Source organism: Hemiscyllium ocellatum, chromosome 6 (assembly GCF_020745735.1).
Source record: "Hemiscyllium ocellatum isolate sHemOce1 chromosome 6, sHemOce1.pat.X.cur, whole genome shotgun sequence".
Classification (NCBI taxonomy): Eukaryota; Metazoa; Chordata; class Chondrichthyes; order Orectolobiformes; family Hemiscylliidae; genus Hemiscyllium; species Hemiscyllium ocellatum.
Window position 1 is genome coordinate 86,297,538 of NC_083406.1, and position 19,762 is coordinate 86,317,299.

At 39.0% G+C, this 19,762-nt stretch overlaps 1 protein-coding gene across 4 annotated transcripts in view; it reads left to right on the forward strand.

Moving 5' to 3' along the window:
* The window catches only part of cdk8 (cyclin dependent kinase 8), a 143,453-nt gene that overhangs the window by 53,843 nt on the left and 69,848 nt on the right, over nucleotides 1–19,762 (forward strand). For all 4 annotated transcript variants that reach the window (XM_060826745.1, XM_060826747.1, XM_060826748.1 and 1 more), the window contains exon 2: nucleotides 8,939–9,014. In XM_060826745.1, the coding sequence (XP_060682728.1) occupies nucleotides 8,939–9,014 (76 nt within the window). The remainder of the gene's footprint in view (nucleotides 1–8,938; nucleotides 9,015–19,762) is intronic.

A 19,762-nucleotide genomic window follows, 5' to 3' on the forward strand; every position in this document is an offset into this window, starting at 1 on the left:
TCACAAAAATTCAATTTTGAAAGCTGACAACTTGTCAATGCCGCCTGTCTCTCTGTTGCTGTTTGAAAATGGAAACTTAATAATTACCATCTTTAAATGTAGATATCCTGTGAGTAATTTCAATTTAAGAAAAAGTTGCATTTTGAAAGCAAAATAGAAAGATTAAATTTTCATCTGTGATTTTTAAGTTATTGTCAAAATTCTTTTAAATTCTCTTCGAGTTTAAGACAAAGAAGCAGCCATACAGTTTTGGAGTTGTACAGCCCGACCCATATAGCCCTCTAACTTCATCGCTCTCAAATATATACACAGCTCTCCTTTGAAACCTCCTATGGAATCTACTTCCACCACTTTCCCAGGCAGTGACATCCTTCCTTAAATAAGGTGCCCAATTTACTCCAAATGTGGTCTGACCAATCATTTGCATTACCTCTTCGTTTTTGTACTCCGCACGTCTAAGGAAGAGAATTCCTGATGAAAGACTTATGCCCAAAATGTCGATTTTCCTGCTCTTTGGATGCTATCTGACCTGCTGTGCTTTTCCAGCACCATACTCTCGACCCTCATCTCCAGCATCTGCAGTCGTCCCTTTCTATTAGAGTGAAAAGTGTATACTGTTGCCATTCCTGGCAACATCTTCGGTACACAATCTTGGGTACAAAGTAGAAACAAAATAAAAGTTAAATATTATAGTCCTTCTTAATACTAAGGTGGGGGGGGGGGGGAAGGAGAGATGACAACATTGGTGTCAACGGCAGGATCCAAAAGGTTAGTTACAATTGGACGATGTGAGTGGCCGCCTGGAACATCAGTGTCCAGATGAACAGGCCCACAAGGTAAGATTTTAAACCTTGGTCCCTCTCGATATTCCTGTGCGCCTGAGATGGGCCTTTCGTTTGATCGTTGTCTATTCTACGGATTCCTCAAACATTAATTAGTTCAGTCGAGAGACACAGTGCTGGCAGGCTGAGGTTTGAGTTCTCTGCACTGCATTGCGGGGTGGGATGTGAGATTGAGGTTAGAGTCCTTTGCATGGTACTGAGGTTTGAGTTCCCTGGGGTGGGGCGGTGTGGTTGAGGTTGGAGTTCTGTGTTGTACTGGGGTTCGAGTCCCCTGGGGTGGGTTTGGTTGAGGTTAGAGTCCTCTGCGCGGCATTGGGGGAAGGGGTTGTGATCGAGATTCCAGTCCTCTGCGCAGTACTGGGGTTAAAGTCCCTGGGGTTTGGTTGAACCTTGAGTCCATTGTGTAGTACTGGGGTGGGTTTACGTTGAGGTTGGAGTCCTCTGCACTGTGCTGAGCTTTGAGCTCTGTGTTTAAGTGGGGTTCGAGCTCTCTATGTTTAATGGGGATTCGAGCCCTTGTGAGGAGTAAAGTGAGAAAGGGGTTAAAGTCCCCCAGTGGTGAAATTTGAGGCTCTGTGCTTTTGTTCTGGGGGAAGAGTGTGGCTTGGATTGCAGTGCCATGTAGTCTGCTGCGAGGCTTTCTCTTTTTAGAAGTGTAATTCCAGTGAGAGGATGCAAATAAAACGAGAAAAGCTGAAATAAAAGTTGTACTAATACTTGGGTTGAAAAAAAGAAAGTTTCCATGTAGATTGCGCAATGTTGAGAATGTTTAATGTTTAAAAGGTTTGGTTTGTTTTAAAAAAAAGGATCTCAGTTCAGTGTGTTTTGTGGGTTGTGTAGTGGGGCAGATTTTGTTTTTTACCTTGATATTGTACAACATGGTCCCCTTCTTAAAATGATCAAACTTGTAATGTTAAAACAAATTAATTGAGTGCCTTGAGCCTCTGATGTGTTTGAAATTCTACAATGCCTGTTTAAAAAGGAGCAGTTGGGTCAGTGGTCATGCTTTAACTAGAGTATTGTATTATAAGATCTTTGGGTTTTCAATGCAGAGTGTTCACAAAAAGAAGAGTGCCTTTTTAGTTTGATGTTTTTAAGATTTTCTAGAGAATATTTGAAATTGAGGCTGAGCTGTTTAAATTCTGTTAATTATTATTAAGACTTCATTAGCCCCGTTCATATTGTAAACTCAAAGAATGTTGATTTCTACCAAAATTGCCACCATAATTCTGACTTCGTTTATTTGGGAAGTTTCATTTGGAGAAGATATTTAAAAATATTCAGCATTTGTTTCCCATGAATATTTGAGATTTAAATCTGATCTGAAACTGCCTCTTCAAATGCTAAAGCACAGGAAGCATTTTGTTGTTTTCTTGCTGTTTCAGACTTTTGAAATACTGTTCCTGACAGCTTTCACATAAGCCAAGTATCAATTTGTTCAAGGAAAATGAATTCTGAATAACCTGAATGGGTTCTCCAGAGGGTTTGATTTTTAGGGTCATTGATTGTATTGCCCAAACAATTTAGTCAATTATAAACAACAATTTAGAAGTTTATGGATTGTATAAAACTTGATAATGTCATAAATAGTGACCAGAGTAACAGACTTAAAGATGACTGAGAATGTTGAAATAGGGAGGCACAATTTAGTGTAGTTAAATATGTGACTGTCTTCAAACTGATAACCCCCTTGGTAAGGAACGAATGAGAGAGGAAATGCAGAGATACTTTCAGTAGCTAACGTCGTCTCTAGAGTTTCTCCGTTCACAGGTTAAGCACGCCTTTGAACCACAGCCCATCCCTTCACAGCCTGATCCAACAGATTCAATCAGTGCCCCAGTCATGAGCATGAAAAGTGAAACGTTAACAACAGTAAAGAGGATGTCGGTACGTTTTCTGTCAGTGACCTTCCGACAGACGTTAAACCACTTGAGTTTTACCTTGTCTTTCGTTCATTTAAGCGATATGAAGGTTCACTGATCAAGCTAACATCACAACAGCAGTTGGCATGTGTTACATTTAACAGCAGAGCAGAAGCAGCAAGGGATGCTGCAGTCACCTAGCCTGCAGTTACAGCTGCTGCTCTGCTCACTCGGATGTGCTGGTGTCCTCCATCTGAAGCATCTCTGGAAGGATGGAAGTCTTGTCAGTTTTGTGTAGCATTTAACTGCTCTTATCCAACAAATCAGATTTCTCTGTGGAGTGGTGTGCAAGGACAGACTGGATTTTGTTTTCAGGTTGGTCTTTACTGAAGGAGATGCCTGGAGAACAGGCTCGTTTTAGCTCGACTTGCAGGGGATGGAGTGGTCACTAAGGACTGTGGATTTAAGAACTTTATTGGTGATTTTGTTTCTACATGGGAGGATTCTTCAAACTCCAATTACTGTAACGAACGAGTTTTTTTTGTTGCTATAATCATTTTATGCTGTGTGTCACTTCTTAAATATTGGCTGTCAGAGTCTTATGAAAGCTGGTAGTGCTATCTCGGTGGTTATCATGAAATGATAAAAGGAGGGAATGAGAATGTATATAATGTATAAGCAGGCAGCGAAATAATTAATTCTGAGTTTATGAAAAGTGGTTCAGTTGAGCATGACTCAGATCAAGTAAGAACTTAGTTAACAATGGGGTGCTGCAGGCAAGGGTCATGGGTTAATAAGGTGGAAAAGCAGTCATTATGTGGAGCCATTTAACAAGATGAGGCAGCATTCAGTATGTAACAACAGTTAACCAAGTGAGGAATATTCATTATGTGAAGCCAGTTATTCGTTGTGTAATAGCAGATAGCTTAGTCTTTACTATTGACTCTTGCTGATTGATTGGGTGACCGTTACAATATGTAGTTGCCTTATCTGGATGTTCCTCCCTGTAAAATGGCTATATAGTTCAATGAGAAACTGCTCTTCCAGAGAAGGCCGTGAACTCCTGTCTCTGTGCACATGGGCGATGGTTCTCTCTCCCTCCAGGGCTTGGAATAAAGATGAAGGAAGTAAAACTATACTGGGTCTCTGAGCATTTCTCTTTGATTGGGGTGCGGGGGCGGGGGGGGGGGTGCGCGTGGAAGAGCAGGACGACATCTTTGCTCATGTACTCCCATCAAAGTTGTACCATTTCAGTCTGTATTGTCTTTCATTTTCTTCTACCAAAATGCATTACCTCACATTTCTCTGTATTGAACTTCATCTGCCAGATATCTGCCCATTTAGCCAACTTGTCATTGTCTCTCTGAAATTACTCCGTATCATCTCACATTTCACTATTCTGTCTAATTTAGTCTCATCTGCAAATTTACAGATTTTACCTTTTAATACCCATCTCCAAATTGTTTATATAAATCCGAAAAAGCAAGCGTTCCAACACCGACTCTGGAGAACACTATTTTTAACTCTCTTTAGCATTAGAAATTGCCATCTATCTATCCTCTGTTTTCTGTCTTTTAGCTAACTTCTAATCCATGTTTTGCCGAGGACCCATCAATACCAGACATTTGTAATTTGCTAACCATCCTGTTACAAGGCTTCAGATGCTTCCTGGAAGTCCAAATGTACAACATCCACAGCACTACTGTCATTGACTGCTTGTGTCACCTCATCCAATAATTCAATTAAATTTGTCAAACATGACTTGCCCTTGACAAAGCCATGGTGACTGTCTAGTATTAACTTATTTTTCTCTAAGTGTATAGAGTACAACCTCAATTATCCAAACGTCAATTATCCAATTTTGGATTATCCGAACAAAATCTTAAGGTCCTGGAAAAATGGCATTAGGCAACTCAGCACTGAGTTATCAGTTAAACATCATTATGGTATGCATTGCCGGATAACTGAAGCATGTTCGATAACTGGCACTCAAATTACTGCTGGTTTACGATCAGATCAGTTATCTGAATGATCAGTTATACAAACAAAATATTCCCTGCCCATCTCGTTCAGATAATGGAAGTTATACTGTATTTACCTTAATCTGCATTATGACTCTTGTCAGTTCTCCCACTATTGATATGAAGCTGATAGGTCTGTAGTTTCTGGAGTTATTCTTTGTCCCTTTCTCAACAGCGGTGTCACATTTGCAATTCTTTAGCCCCGTGGGACTAATCCTGTGTTCAGAGAGGCCTGGAAAATTTGTCATATTTTGAAAGTTACATATTGGTTTTATCATTTAAATGTTTGAATAATTGCTTTAGGTTCTGCTAATTGTTGGTTTTGTAAAGGAACTATTTAAGTTTGCAGCAAATATTTTATTTAATGGCCATAGTTTCTCAGTGGCCAACCCAAGCATTTTTGCTGCAGTCATAGCTCTGAGTTTGACCTTTTTTTTTCCTATTTATTATTACTTGATGCAAATATCTTTTTAAGTACTGTATTTGTAGCTGACTAATTATACAGATTACAGAAATAATTAATTTGGAAGATGATTATTCATCCTTGTTTGACACGGTTTTACTTGCGAGCTGACAATTTCCCCTTGTTAATTTCTAATTTTTAAAATTTTGTGGATACTAGGAAATGCACTAAATAGGGTGGGGAAGGAATGATGAAATAAGATGGTGTTGAAGTCCTTCCGCAAAAATACTGTAAATGTACACAAAGATGACTCATTCGCAAATTTGAACAAATAACATACTGATAAATCCATCATTTTACCTAGTATAAATTTAACCTTCTTGTTTTAGTCATAAACAGCTTTCAGTTTAATTCATAGTGTTCAATTTGATACAATTACTGTTAAATATTTTGTAATGCAGTTCAGGATAGAATTAGTGAAATACCGCATTGTTAAAAGCCCAACCAAACTGTGAATTTTTCCATTGCCCACGTTAGTAGGAAGCAGTTCATGGTTCCAAACATCCATGTCTCTTTTTTATATTTAAATCTTTCCATCCCGTCCATATTATGTCATTCCGAGCACAAATGTAGGAAGAAATTGTGGCACGAAGATTTGCTTTCTTGTATCAGCACTAAACACATTTGACTGGTTAATAGCAATGTGATTGTTCTGTAAGCTGTTTGGTTGTGGTGTGGGCTTCTAAATAAAGGAAATATACTCTGTTTTTCTAATTGAAATTTCAATCTTCCCTGTAACAATTAAGCAGTTCAGGGATCAGTCTAAACTGCATGAAATTTTAAAATTTAATTTTGGTGAGTTTGCAGAAGTAATGATTTGGAGATGCCGGTGTTGGACTGGGCTGTATAAAGTTAAAAATCGCACAAGTTATATGCCAACAGGTTTAATTGGAAGCACTAGCTTTGGGAGCGCTGCTCCACAACCACCTGATAAAGGGGCAGCGCTCCAAAAGCTAGAACTTTCAGTTAAACCTGTTGGACTATAACCTGGTCTTGTGTGATTTTTAATTTTTGAAGAAGTAAGATTTTCCTTCGTTTTTGGTGGAGTGGTGGTGTTGTGTGGCTCCAGAGGTTTCCTTGGTTATGTGAATCAGATAAAATTCTGGATTATCTTGAATTTTCCCATGTCTGTAGTCCCAGTACAGCTGTTTCAATGTTACTTCGAATTACTGTCATTGCTCCATCTTAAACATTGAAGAAAGTTTGAACATATAAATAGAAGCAGAAAAAGGGGGAGCAGATTCAAACCTTCAAGCCTGCTCCACCTTTCAGTAACATCATGGCTGATCTTTTTTGCACTTTGACTTCGACATTCTCATCTACCCCTTAAATATAATATTTTGATTCCTTTGCCTAAGAATTGGTCTACCTGTGTCTTAAAAAGTATTGCATGACTCTGCCACCTAAAGTAGAGTGTTTTCCAGTCTCTCAACTCTGAGAAACAAGATTTCTCCTTTTCTCTGTCCCAGAGAGTGACACAATTTTTAAACTGTGCCTCCTAGTTCAGGACTCACCCACGAGGAAATCTTTTCCACATCAATCTTTCAAGATCATTCAGGATCATGTATACTTGAAACAAGTCACCTACTACTCTTCTCATCTCCAGTAGAAACAAGTCTACCTGTCCAACATATCCTTATAAGACAGCTCACTCGCTCCAGGTATCTAGTAAATCACCAAAGTATTTATTTCCTACTATAAATAATGAGACCAAAACTAAATGGAATAACCAAAATGTGACCTTGCTAATGCCCTGTATGTAGAACTAAAGCTTAATATACTTTTAGATTCAATTCTTGCATTTAGAATAATTTTCCATTTGCCTTTTTTGTCCCTTGCAATACTTGCATGCCAGGTTTATGACTCGTGCATCTCTTAATTATGCAGTAATTTCCCATTTAGGTAATACTCTAGCATCACAGAATCCCTATACTGACCCTCCAAAGAGCATCGCACCCAAACCCAAAATTCCCCCCTAAATCTGCATTTACCTATTTAGATTGGCCATTCTAAATAACTTGCATATGTTTGGAATGTGGGAGGAAACCAGCGCACCCAACAGAAATGCATGCAGATACAAGTAGAACGTGCAAAATCTGCTTTTACGTTCTTCGTGCCAAAGTGAACTTCATATTTTCCTATGTTAAATCTTCATTTACAAGATTTTTGCTCTCTTTCTAATATCTAATGTTTGTCTGAAAACTCCTTTTGTCTACAAAATATAATACTACTCTTTTTTTGTTGTCTGTGAATTTCGTGACCAGGCCTTTGTTTCCGTAATCTAACTGATTGAGGTAAGTTATAAAATGCTGAGGTCTCAGCACAGACCCCCATGGGATTTCACCAGTTACATTCTGCCAATTAAAGACCCATTCATGCACGCTTTAATTTCTGTTAGTCAGCTAGCCTTTTATCTATGCTAATACATTACTCCTCAACACCATGAGTTTTATTTTCTGCAATAAACTTTTATGTAGCACCTTATCAAATGTTGTCTTAAAATCCAAGTACAACAGGTTTACAGGCTCCTCTTTATCCACTGCATGTGTTACTCCTTCAGCGAAGCCTGGTTCAACATGATTTCCCTTACACACAATCATGCTGACGTTTCTTAATCTTCTGATGTAAACTTTCCGGAGTTTAGAGAATTTTGTAAAATTACCACCAATGCTAATGCCACATTATCCACCTCTTCTAAGAACCTAGCACAAAGTCCATGTGGACCTGGGGTCTTGTCATCCTTAGCTCTACTGGAGTTTGCTTCATATCACTTCCCTTCTGCACTAAAAAAAAAGCAAAATTCAATGTCTGTGAGCAAAACTTGCATATCCACAATTTTAACCTCATTTTAACCTTTTAAATGAGCTCTGTACTCACGAATTTCATCATTCATGGGAGTTCTCAGAAACAGAACCCTTGCAGATGTGGAGGAATGACTAGTTTCTCTATCCCTTCTCTTTCTTATTTACAGATATAACTGGAATTTTGTTCTGCATGCTTCATGATGAAGACTGAAGGGCAGCATGGTAGTTCTGTGGTTAGCAGTACTGCTTCACGGCGCCAGGGACCTAGGTTCGATTCCAGCCCTGAGCGACTGTGTGGAGTTTGCATGTTCTCCCTGTGTCTGTGTGGGTTTCCACCAACAGTCTAAGGATGTGCTAGATCCACAGATTAAGTGGATTCGCCATGCTAAATTGTCCCGTAGTGTCCAGGGATGTGCAGGTTAGGTGGATTAGGTGCTGGTTACGGGGATAAGACCGCGGTCCGGGTGAGATGCTCTTTAGAGGGTTGGTACAGACTTCATGGGCAGAATGGCATCTTTCCATATTGTAGGAATTCTATGATTCTCTTAAAATGTTTGGTCAATATGAACACAAGTGATCAAGACATGGAATCTGATGACATTTTGTGCCTGGGGTTCCATCCTGCACAATTTCCTGTAGTTTAATAAATAAAGTCAGCTAAATGCTGATTGCCATGTAAGTTGAAGAGTTTTCCATTTGCAAAATGCTTCTGTCAGCCCTACGGTTAGGCATGAAGCTCAATTCAGAAATGAACAGGTGAAAGTGTGGTTCAAAAGTAAACTTCAGTTTTAGTTACTTTCATAAAGCATTTGCTCTGTACAACATCATAACTTTCTAATAACATAAAATAAACATTTAGCAAGTGCACTATTTTTGTCAGAGTCTTTGTGAATTATAAGCTCTGTTCTGCAATAAATTGTTTTATTTTTATATTTGTTTTGTATAGGAAAGATGACAAAGACTACGCTTTAAAACAAATAGAGGGTACTGGAATTTCTATGTCTGCTTGCAGAGAAATAGCAGTAAGTAAATACAATTATTTTTGTTTCAAATAGAAAGCTCAAACAAAAGAAAATTTTATTTTTTCTTGAGTAAACAATTTGTGACAAATTTAATAAAGCTTTTATTAACTCTTGGAAATTAATCAAAATAATTAGTCAATTTGAAATGGGACCTGACACAAGATTGTGTCCTGCCAAAAACAAATTCTGAATGCAAACAAAGTAATTGCCCATCCTCTCAAAAAGGTGACATCTAAATTTACTGATTGCAAATTTCTTCATTGACAGTGTGGGTTATTCTCCTGAGAATGTGCATTGAGGTCTTATGTACTTTTGCTGTGTTAGGTGGATATTAATGATCTCATTGTAATAATGACTAAAAAAGTGTGCAGTTTGTTTAAAACTATGCTGTTTGTTTCAGCAAATGCCACCAAAGGACAAAGATCCTTGGAAGAAGGATTAATCCTTGTATATAATTTGTATGCATGTGAGGGAAGTAGAGGCATTCAATGACTTCACAACGAAAATGGATATGCAACTTACCCAACACTGTGGAATGAGAAAGTTACTTTACCTTAATAGCCCATTTTCTGAAAATCATTTTCTAAAAATCATTTTCTAAAACGTCTTTGATAAGCAATTCTTCCTTTCTCATTTGATCATAACAGCACAGAAAGAAGCTACTTGGCCTATCAAGTGTGTTTGATTATGGGGATAAAGTGAGGGAAGGTTTGCTGCAGTGCAAGTACACCATTGTATTGATGCAACTTTGGTCTGAGAGGATTAGATAGGTGTACAAAGTACAAATTTCAAAATTAAGAACCATGCTGTTTTATATTTGCCGTTAATACTGTGGACTGCCATGAGAGAGAACTGTTTGTAAAAACAAGGGTTTACCAGGATTGCTGCATAATTTCACAGCAAGGAATTTGATTGTGAACTTTTAATTATAGCAATGGGTCCTTTAATGCACAGACCATCAGGAATTGATTTGTTTGTAATTGAAGCTGATTAGTTCTCAGCTAACTGAGCAGGTTGGAACTGGAAACAAATTACAGAAACATAGGGAGGGAGAACATGATGACTTGGTAGGACCCTGGAAAGCCTGAGGATCAGATGGACCTTGGTGTGCATGTACATCAGTGTCATAAGATAATGTGACCAGTAGATACATTCGTTAAGAAGGCTTTTAAGTTACTTGCCTTTATTGGTCGAGGCATAGACTTTAAGAGCAGGGTAGTGATACTAGAACTGTATAAAATGTTGGTTAGGCCACAGATAGAATATTGTGTGCAGTTGTGCCACCCATATTTTCGGATGGAAGTGATAATATTGTAGAGGGTGCAAAGGAGATTAACCAGGATGTTACAGAGTCAGAGATGTACAGCACAGAAACAAACCCTTCAGTCCAACACACCCGTGCTAACCAGATATCCCAAATAAATCTAGTCCCTTTTGCCAGCACTTGGCCCATATCCCTCTAATCCCTTCCTATTCCTGTACCTATCCAGATGCCTTACAAATGCTGTAATTATATCAGACTCCCCATTTCCTCTGGTAGCTCATTCTATATACGCAGCACCCTCTGTGTGAAAATGTTGCCCCTTTGATCCCTTTTAAATCTTTCCCCTCTCACCTTTAAACCTATGTCATCAGTTTTAGACTCCCCTGCCCCAGGGAAAAGACTTGGTCTATTTATCCTATCAATGCCCCTCTGATTTTATAAACCTCTATGAGGTCACCTTTCAGCCTCTGATGCTCTTGGGAAAATAGCCCCTGTCTATTCAGCCTCTTCCTATAGCTCTAAACCTCCAACCTTGGTAACATCATTGTAAATCTTTGTGAAACTTGAAAGCGTTCAGCAATGTAGTCTGGGCTGGAGAGTTTTAGTTATGAAGAGACATTAGACAGACTGGAGTTTTTTTCCTTAGAAAAGAAGAGATTAAGAGGGGACATGAGTGAACTGATGAAATTGAGGGACATAGATAGAGTAGCCAGACAGAAACTTTTCCCATTGACTGAGGGATCAATGATGAGGGAAACTAGATTAAAGATAGATTTAGATAAGATATGAGAAATACTTTTTTACCCAGAAGACAGTGGGACTCTACCATCTTGCAGGCAGCAAGTTACAAAGGCAGAACCCTGATATCCTATTAAGAAGTATTTTCATGTACATGCAATGCTAAGGCACACAAGGCTGTGGACCAAGAGTTGGAAATGTGATTAGAATAGTTAAACGGTTGTTTTTGACCCTGGGCTCTCTTTCCTGTGCTATAGTTCTTGGTGACTGTGACACAGAAGCACAGAGTGAAAAAATTGTGTGCTGTTATTCTCCCGAATCTATTCTCTGTAATTTATAAAAAATTCAGTTTAAACTTGATGAAAGCCAGTTACCTTTTCTGCAGTTGTGACTTTTGAATTGATAAATCAGACCTACTAGAAGTTGATCATTTGCCCATACTGCTTAAAAGCCAATTGAAACTTATTGAGAAAGACAACTGAATACAGAGGATTTGCTAGCCAAATTAGGCTACTCCCAATATTGGAACTGGGAAGCAAAGAGCACAAAACTGATTTTCTATTTTTTCAACTTCCTCCAGTAATCTATTTTTCCTATTTGTTTGTCCATGAGAGAGAGAGTAGGTGTGTTTTGTGAGGATTAGTGTTCTAGTTAATGGTGTTATATGCCAGTGTTTATATCTGTTTGTTTGTAACTATAGTCAATTGACTTTTTTTAAAGCAAAACAAACCTTGTTTTATGCAGAAACCTGATCCACGCCTTCTGTCACCCTCTGTCTGAAAGTCTGGTAAATCTGGGTACTCTGTGTACCTTTGTTTTTTATAAAAAGCTTCAGCCGTTAGTATGACTTAAAATTTTAAGGTGTCAAGGTGTCCTATCCCAGTTGGTTGGAACAAAAAGCAAAGACTTGTTCATGATCAGGAGGTCAGATCAGGAATTTTGAATTTGTTCACGAGACGTTAACTTTGTTGGTTTAAGCAGGGCATATTGCCCGTTCCTGTTTTCCCTTTGGGAGGTTTGGAGTGAACTACCTCTTGAACCACTGCATTCCTTGGGGCGTATGTGCTTCCATACTGCTGTTGCGAAGGGCATTCTGGGGTTTTTACCCATGACAGTGAAGGAACGGTAATACAGTTCCAAGTGGTGTTCCCATATATTTCCTGTTCTCCTCCTTCCAGGTGTAGGAGTCATTGGTTTGAAAAGAAATGTCAGCTACTGCTGAACAAGATGACAAAAATTAAAGGTTTTTAAACAGTAGCATGTAACCCTGCTGAATGCTGTGTTCAAATACTGTGGACCAGAAAAAAGCGACAAAGTTTGGAGCTTCATCCCAGATTACAATGTAGGTGTCACAAACACACACCCATTATTTTGTTTTTCAGTTGTGGTGGGCCATAAACAGATTACCTTGTGTGGATCTTTTGAGCAGAATTTTGACTTTATTATGGAATATGCCCTTTGAAATATTTTTCAAACTTTTGTATGCCCTGTCCTGTAATTCTTTACTTTGCTTCACATGTACAGGTAACTTTGATTTAAAACATGTTTGTCATAGCATGTTTTTAGCATGGTACCTGAGCATACTTGGCCTTTTTTGCAAACATTCTGCAGCTTTGCCACCTTTCACTGGACACCTATTTTCCTGATGCTCCCACCTGCTGCCTTGCTTCCTGACAAGGGTTTTGGAGAAGGAAGCAATAGCAAAAGGACTGGTGAGCTGAAGAGAGAGCACGTAACAAGTGTTCTTTAGTTAGACCCACAATGCTGCTGGATTTCTTCCTATGGCATTGAGTCTACCTACAGTACAAGGACTGCAGCGATTCAAAATGGCAGCTTGCCACCATCACCTCAAGGGCAACAAGGTTGGGGAATAAAAATGCTGGCCAAGCCAGCAATGCTCATATCCTATGAGTGAATAAACAAAGAATTCTTCCGTCAAAATAGTGCACTCTTGGTGAATTATTTATGTGGAAGGGCAAGATAAATCAAATTTACATAAACATGACCTGTCAAAGTCACATGTATCAGATCAAATGTAAATATTTCTTATCAGAACACTGTTATCAAAAAACTGTTCCATTATAGAAAAGATCATTGGCAATTATCTTGTAGATGGATTCTAGAAAAAAAAACGACTTATGATTACAAACCATTGTCATTGTACGTCTTTCATGTTGTAAAGGGCAGATTTGCAATTGAATTTGCAGTATTTCCATGAAATGTGTGACCTTAGTACTTACAACTGTCACTTATGAAAACAAATATAGAAATTATTGCTTCATTCTTCATATTTACAGGAAATTTTAAGAATATTTTAATCTGCTATCTAATATACTCATTTATGAATGTGTAAATAACCAGATTGGAGAAGTAGTTTTTATAGACTTTTTGTAGTTTTTATTTTTTTGCTTCTGATGGCTTAATACGTATTCCTCACCTCTGTATTAGGTTATGACAAGACTAGTTCTTGTTGAAGGGCTTTCAGGTTTCCAGCTCTCTTGCTTTGTAGAAACTGTGGTGTCTCAGTTATTGCCAAATGCTATATATTTCATGAAAAGAGGAGGGGCTGGTATAATTGTCCCTGAATTGGTAATTGAGAGCCCCAGATCAATGCTCAGAGGATGTGGGTTCAAATCCCAATATGGCAAATAGTGAAATTTGAATTCAGTAAAATCTGAATTTTTTAAAAAACCTAATCTAATGGTAAACATGTAAGTTATGTTGATTGTTCACTAATGTTCTTTTGTAAAGGAAATCTGCCATCCTTAACTGGTCCAGCCTATGTCTAACTCCAGATCCACAGAAATGTGCTTGACTCCTCACTGTCCTGAGTGCCAAACAAGCCATGCAATTCAAGACAATTAGGGAAATGTGCCACCCTTGCCAGTGATGCCCAAACCATATGTTAAAAATAAAGAAGCTTATTTGAAGGAGAAACAGGCAAGCAAGTCAGGTAAAAGTAAAGGTTACTCGACAGTTGAGCTAGATAAACTTGAAATCATGCACTAGTTCGTACATAAAAGTAGAAAATGTAACAACTATACAAAAACACATCAATATTTGACAGGGGCAGAAACAGAATAATGTCTTGATTGCAGAATCTTGGTCAATATCTGTGCTTAAAAAAATTAACCTGACCTTTTTCCTTCCACAAACCCATATTTCCTTTTTTTGTGTTTCTGCTTTTTGATTTTCTAGCATTTGCTCCATTCTTCATTCTTATACCCAGTTTTCCACATACTGCAATTGCATATTACTTCTGGTTTGAGATTGTGTGCATCCAAGCATGCATCATGTAATGACACTTGGCCTCTCTGTTGTAAAGCCTGATGAAGCAATAATAGTCTGTTAATTCTGACATCAGAGCCATGTAGTCAAGGTCTGAACGGTGATTCAAACTTTGAATATAACATAATCTTTCAAAAATTTGCAGTAGTTTGGTAATCCTGAGGTGATTGAAATGTAATATTACAGAACATACCAACACACAAACTGTTTTTTTGGCCCAACTTAAGGATCCTGGAACCTTTCCCACCACTAGAACCTTCAATATCCTTACTCTCCATATGTTTATTTAGATTCCCCTCACAGATAGTTCTCCTATAATGCTGTGGTTGTGTTCCAACGAAACCTCACTTAATAGAACATCACTTGATAGAAATACTATAATGGGGCTTATGGAAAAAGTGAGGGGCAGGCCAGCAAAAAATACCACTCACGATCGCTCAAAAATCACCCAACAGTCGAACACACAGCCTGAATAAAGGTTGAAATCCTACTTATTAATGAAACAAAAATAAATTTAACCGAGTACATTTTAAAAATGTAAACAAGCTGCCTGTCTGTATAGTACCTGTCATAGAAAGCTGCTCTGTTGGCAGCTGACATCGATGTATGCGCAGAACAGCACAAAGACCGGTGCTGACATCGCACATGCACAGAATGGCAAGAGATTGAGGCTTGGACGTTGCTTGTGCAGAATAGCATGAAGACTGGCATCAATGTAGCACATGTAAGACATGGTGCACACACCAACACAAGCACAGAATGGCATGGACTTCGGTGCATGCGTGGAGAATGGTGCGGAGAATTTGACATGGACATTGGCACATGCGCAGAATGGCTCAAAGACTGGCGCTGATATTGTGCATATGCAGAACGGCCCTGAGCCTTAGGCTTGGACGTTGTGTGTATAGAACAGTAGAAAGACCAGCACCGTTGTCACACGTGCATGCCGTGGCGTGAGCACTGACATGAGCACAGAATGGTATGGACATAGGCGCATGCACAGAATGGAGCGGAGATTTTGATGTGGACACGGGCGTATGCGCAGAACGCAGCACACGCGCCGGTTTCTGCTGCAGTTGCTCAATTGCAAAAATCACAAATACTGTTCCCTAATTCTTCAGTGGCATTATAGCCAAATCGTGCTGCCAACAGCTGGGTTATCCTAGAACTACCTGTAAATGTATTTGTGATTTGCCTCAATTTTTGGTTATGACAATACGTTTCACATTTCTTCTAGTCACTTAGAAATTAAGTTTATTTTGAATTTTCTATTTTGTTTTGTAGTAGTTTTGAGTTTCACATTTTGCAACATGTGGAAACATCTGTTTCCAAACCTTTAATTTCAAATAGCTTGCTTTTTATTCTCCAAAAGACTTGTTACTCATTCTTGGTGGATATAAGATAAAACTTGGAGTAGAAGAAAATAATTCAGCCCCTTGAACCTTCTCCATTTGGTGTGGGCATGGCTCATGTTGGCTTTAATTCCGCTTTTCTGCCCACTCTCCAAAAACCTTCAACTTGCTGCTAATTAAAAATTTGTCTGTCTCCTCCTCAAGTTTGCTCTATTGTGACATTCGCCACAGTCTTAGTTAGTAAATTCCACAGATGCACAAATTTCAGCAAAGTAGTTTCTCCTCATCTCTCTTTTAATTCTGCTTCCTCTTATCCTAAAACTATGACCACTCATTCTCTAATTTCACAGTGCTAGTATCCTTGTGAATTATTCTTGCACCCTCTCCTTTGCTTTTCTGTCCTTCTTTAAATCGTAGCGAATCATAACATTGCTACAGTGTGGAAGCAGGCCTACACCGCTGCTCCAAAGAGCTTCTGAACCATACTCATCTCTCTACCTTATCCCTATAACTTTGCATTTCCCATGGCTAATCCACGTAGTCTGCACATCTCTGGAAACTATGGGTAATTTAGCTTGGTCAATCCACCTAACATGCACATCTTTGGACTGTGGGAGTAAACTGGAACACCCGGAGGAAACCCATGCAGACACACAGAGAATGTGCAAACTCCACATGGATAACCGCCCAAGGTTGAATTGTTCCGGGTTCCCTAGCACTGGGAGGAGCTGTGCTAACCACTGTGCCACCCAATTCATTGATATGGTGATGAATTGTAGATACTACTCTGTGACTTACTATGTTTGTCTCAAAATATTGATTGTTATAGTCTTATCGATGAATATTGTAACTTTTGTGAATTTTGGATTTGGGCTAATAAATGCTTTGCTCTCCATCGTGTTCAGCATATTTTTTATTCTTGGGTATTATGTGAGTATGCTTCAAACTACAGAGTTCATCTTCCTTCAGTGTGACAAGTAGCCCTTCAAAAAGGCAATAATGGGGCATAAAATTCTAGAATGGTTAATTCTATGCAGTATTATTTTGGATTATCACTCCTTTGAGGTCCATGGCTGAACAACTGCAGACATGGGCTCCTTGTTGAGAGTGGGAATCAATGCAGAACTTGATTGGAGGAACAAAGACTGATCCTTTAAGTAGCTGCTTCTCCAATCATCAGTTCTGTTTCTCCCCATTGCTCTGTTTCAGCTTCTCCAAGCGTCGATTTTCACCCTCTTGCTTTTGCTGCTGCTGCTACCCTGGGGACAGAATCGATGTCTTGAGCATCAGCGTGGTTGGGAGGAAACAAACCTGTGTATGGCGGTTGAGAAGAAGTTATTCTGAATGATCCTGCTGCTGCCATGCATGAGACTTCTGGTTGTGCCACCAATTGTTTATCCAGCTTCTGAACAACTAGAGGAAAAGGGAAGTGGCTGAAAATCCAACAAGAGGCATGGAATTCAGATCAGATCCAAATTTCTTTTTGTGGCCAGGTTGTGTCACACATTGCTGTCTCCATTTTTTTTCTACTCGGCGGGGGGGGGGGGGGGGGGGAAATACGTTGGTCCTATAAAATGCAGGTATAAATAGTACACATGATGACAAGGTCAAGTGCATAACTCAGGTCCAGTTTAGGTGTCTCTTTCAATCTTGAAATGAAGGGAATGAAGGAACCATGAGCAAAACAAGCATGAAAATGGAAAGATGCGAGTTGCAGGAGGGCTAGATGGGAAGAGGGTAGGGGCCATTTAATGGCAATGGTGACAATGAAGTGAGTTCGGTTGCCTGACAAAGGGAAGCTGTCTGCTGTGAGAATTGAGTATCCTTTCTCTACAAATCCAAATATGTGTCTTCACTTTTCAGACATGTTGTGCCATAGGTGGTATAACAAGGGAGTTGACTCAGGAATAATATTTCTAGCCAGTGTACTTAGTGCAAATTTATTTTAAATATTTGAGGGGTGAGTGCAGTTGTTCGTTATGTCAGCAAAGGTTCCCTTCCCAAAGCATCCTGCTGATGTAGTGGTGAGCTAGTTCTTGGAATTGCTGCAGTCCATGACTTTTAAGTATAACCACAGCGCAGTTATGAAAGCACTTAGAGGATTTTAGCCCAGTGGCAGTGAAAGAGTGGGTATATTGTTCCAAATTAGGATGATGTGTGGCTTGGAGGAGAACTTGCAGGTGGTGATGTTCTCATGTGTTTGCTGCAATTGACCTTCGAGGTGGTAAAAGTCATGGGTTTGCAAGGTGCTGTCAGACAAGCCCTGAGTTCGTGATGGGGATGATGCAATCACGGTGAGTAGGTTAGTGTACTCGGATGTTTGCACTGGAGTTGTTCCCAGATCTCAAGATAAATAATGACACCTGTATGTGACTTTAGTTCCTCACCAAAATGTAATTTTTCACAATTATTTGTGTTCAAATTTATTTGCCAATTACATATCCATGTTGTAAATTTAGTAATGTTGTCTTCTAACTTGTGAAAAACTTCAGTATCGATTATTGCTGTTAACTTGGTATTATTGATTCAGAGGTCTAAATCATTAATATTCATGTTTTTTGCCAAAATTTGGCAATTTAGGGGTTTACGAAATATTATTGTTTTGATCATGCTTCAGGATCCTGCAATATTGGCAGAAGAGTACCCGATACACAGATTTATCAAATCCATTAAACCAACTTTTCAATAATGAAAAGGCAGACAATTGTAGAAAACTTAAAAGGATTGTAGATGTACACACAATCCATTTCTTGAGATTAATTCATTATTTGAAGTATTTAACCATCATATACTGAACTTCCCTGTACAGAATTTTCCAAATTTCTAACTCGTGCTCTGTTGTCAATGTATGACGAGTGCTTGGACAGCGTTTGTTTATAGGTTAGGCCAGAACCCTTTAAAATGTTTTAAGAAGGGAGTTGAGACCCTGACTTTTTCTTGTTTTAAAGGCAAATGTAAAGTGGATATTCCAGAAGTGATGCAACTGATCAAACCACTTAGCTTTAAGCAAAACAGAGTTTATTTAAAGACTACTGTTGAAACATGAACAAAAGAAACAGAATTTAGAATAACGTCAGTATTTGAAAGCTCAAACAACTCAACACCGCAACTTAACTAAGGAACTGTTCCAATTCCTGTAACAGTGCATAAGCCACCCCTTGTCCAAAGGTAAATTCAAAGGTTCTTAAGAGACTTCAGAGAAGGAAGTCAGTCAAGAATCATCTGCTGAAGCCTAGAATCTTTCTCCAGACTGCAGCAGTTCTCATTGTTTCAACTAAAAATAAACTAGAAAAAAAACCTGAACTGGGAGCACTGGCCACTCCTGTGCCCTTGTTAAACTAGACTCTTTCCCAGACATTTATAGAGTCTTAGAGCCATAGAAATGTATAGCGTGGAAACATACTCTTCGGTCCAATTCATCGATGCTAACCAGATTTCCTAAATAGGTCTAGTCCCATATGCCAACACTGGCCCTCTTAAACCCTTCCTATTCATATACCTATCCAGGTGCTTTTTCAAATATTGTAATTGTACCAGCATCCACCACTCATTCTGACAGCTCATTCCACACATACACCACCCTGTGTCTCGAGTTCTAGACTCCCCCATCCCAGGGAAAAGACCTTGTCTATTCACCTTATCCATGCCTCTCACGATTTTATAAACCTCAACCTCCGACAATCCGGGGAAAACATGCCCAGCCTATTCAGCCTCTTCCTATAGTTCAAACCCTCCAACCCTGGCAACATCTTTGTAAATCTTTTCTGAATCCTTTTCAAGTTTCAGAATATCCTTCTTATCGGAGGAAGACCAGAATTGCACAGAATATTCCAAGAGTGGCCTAACCAATGTCCTGTCAAACCACGTGACCTCTCCACTCCATTACTGAATGCTGTGACCAATTTGCCACCTCTGCCTTTACGCCCTCACTTTTTTTAAAAAACTAAACCCAAGGACAAAATAGCCTTGCTAAAGGGGCAGCATCGTCACATGTTCCCCATACTATATCGAATGCATCAAGGTCATTGTGTGGAATGCGGTTATTTACTCCATTCAGTCTGTTATGATGTTAACCTGAATTGGCAGGTCGTAGTCATAATCATACA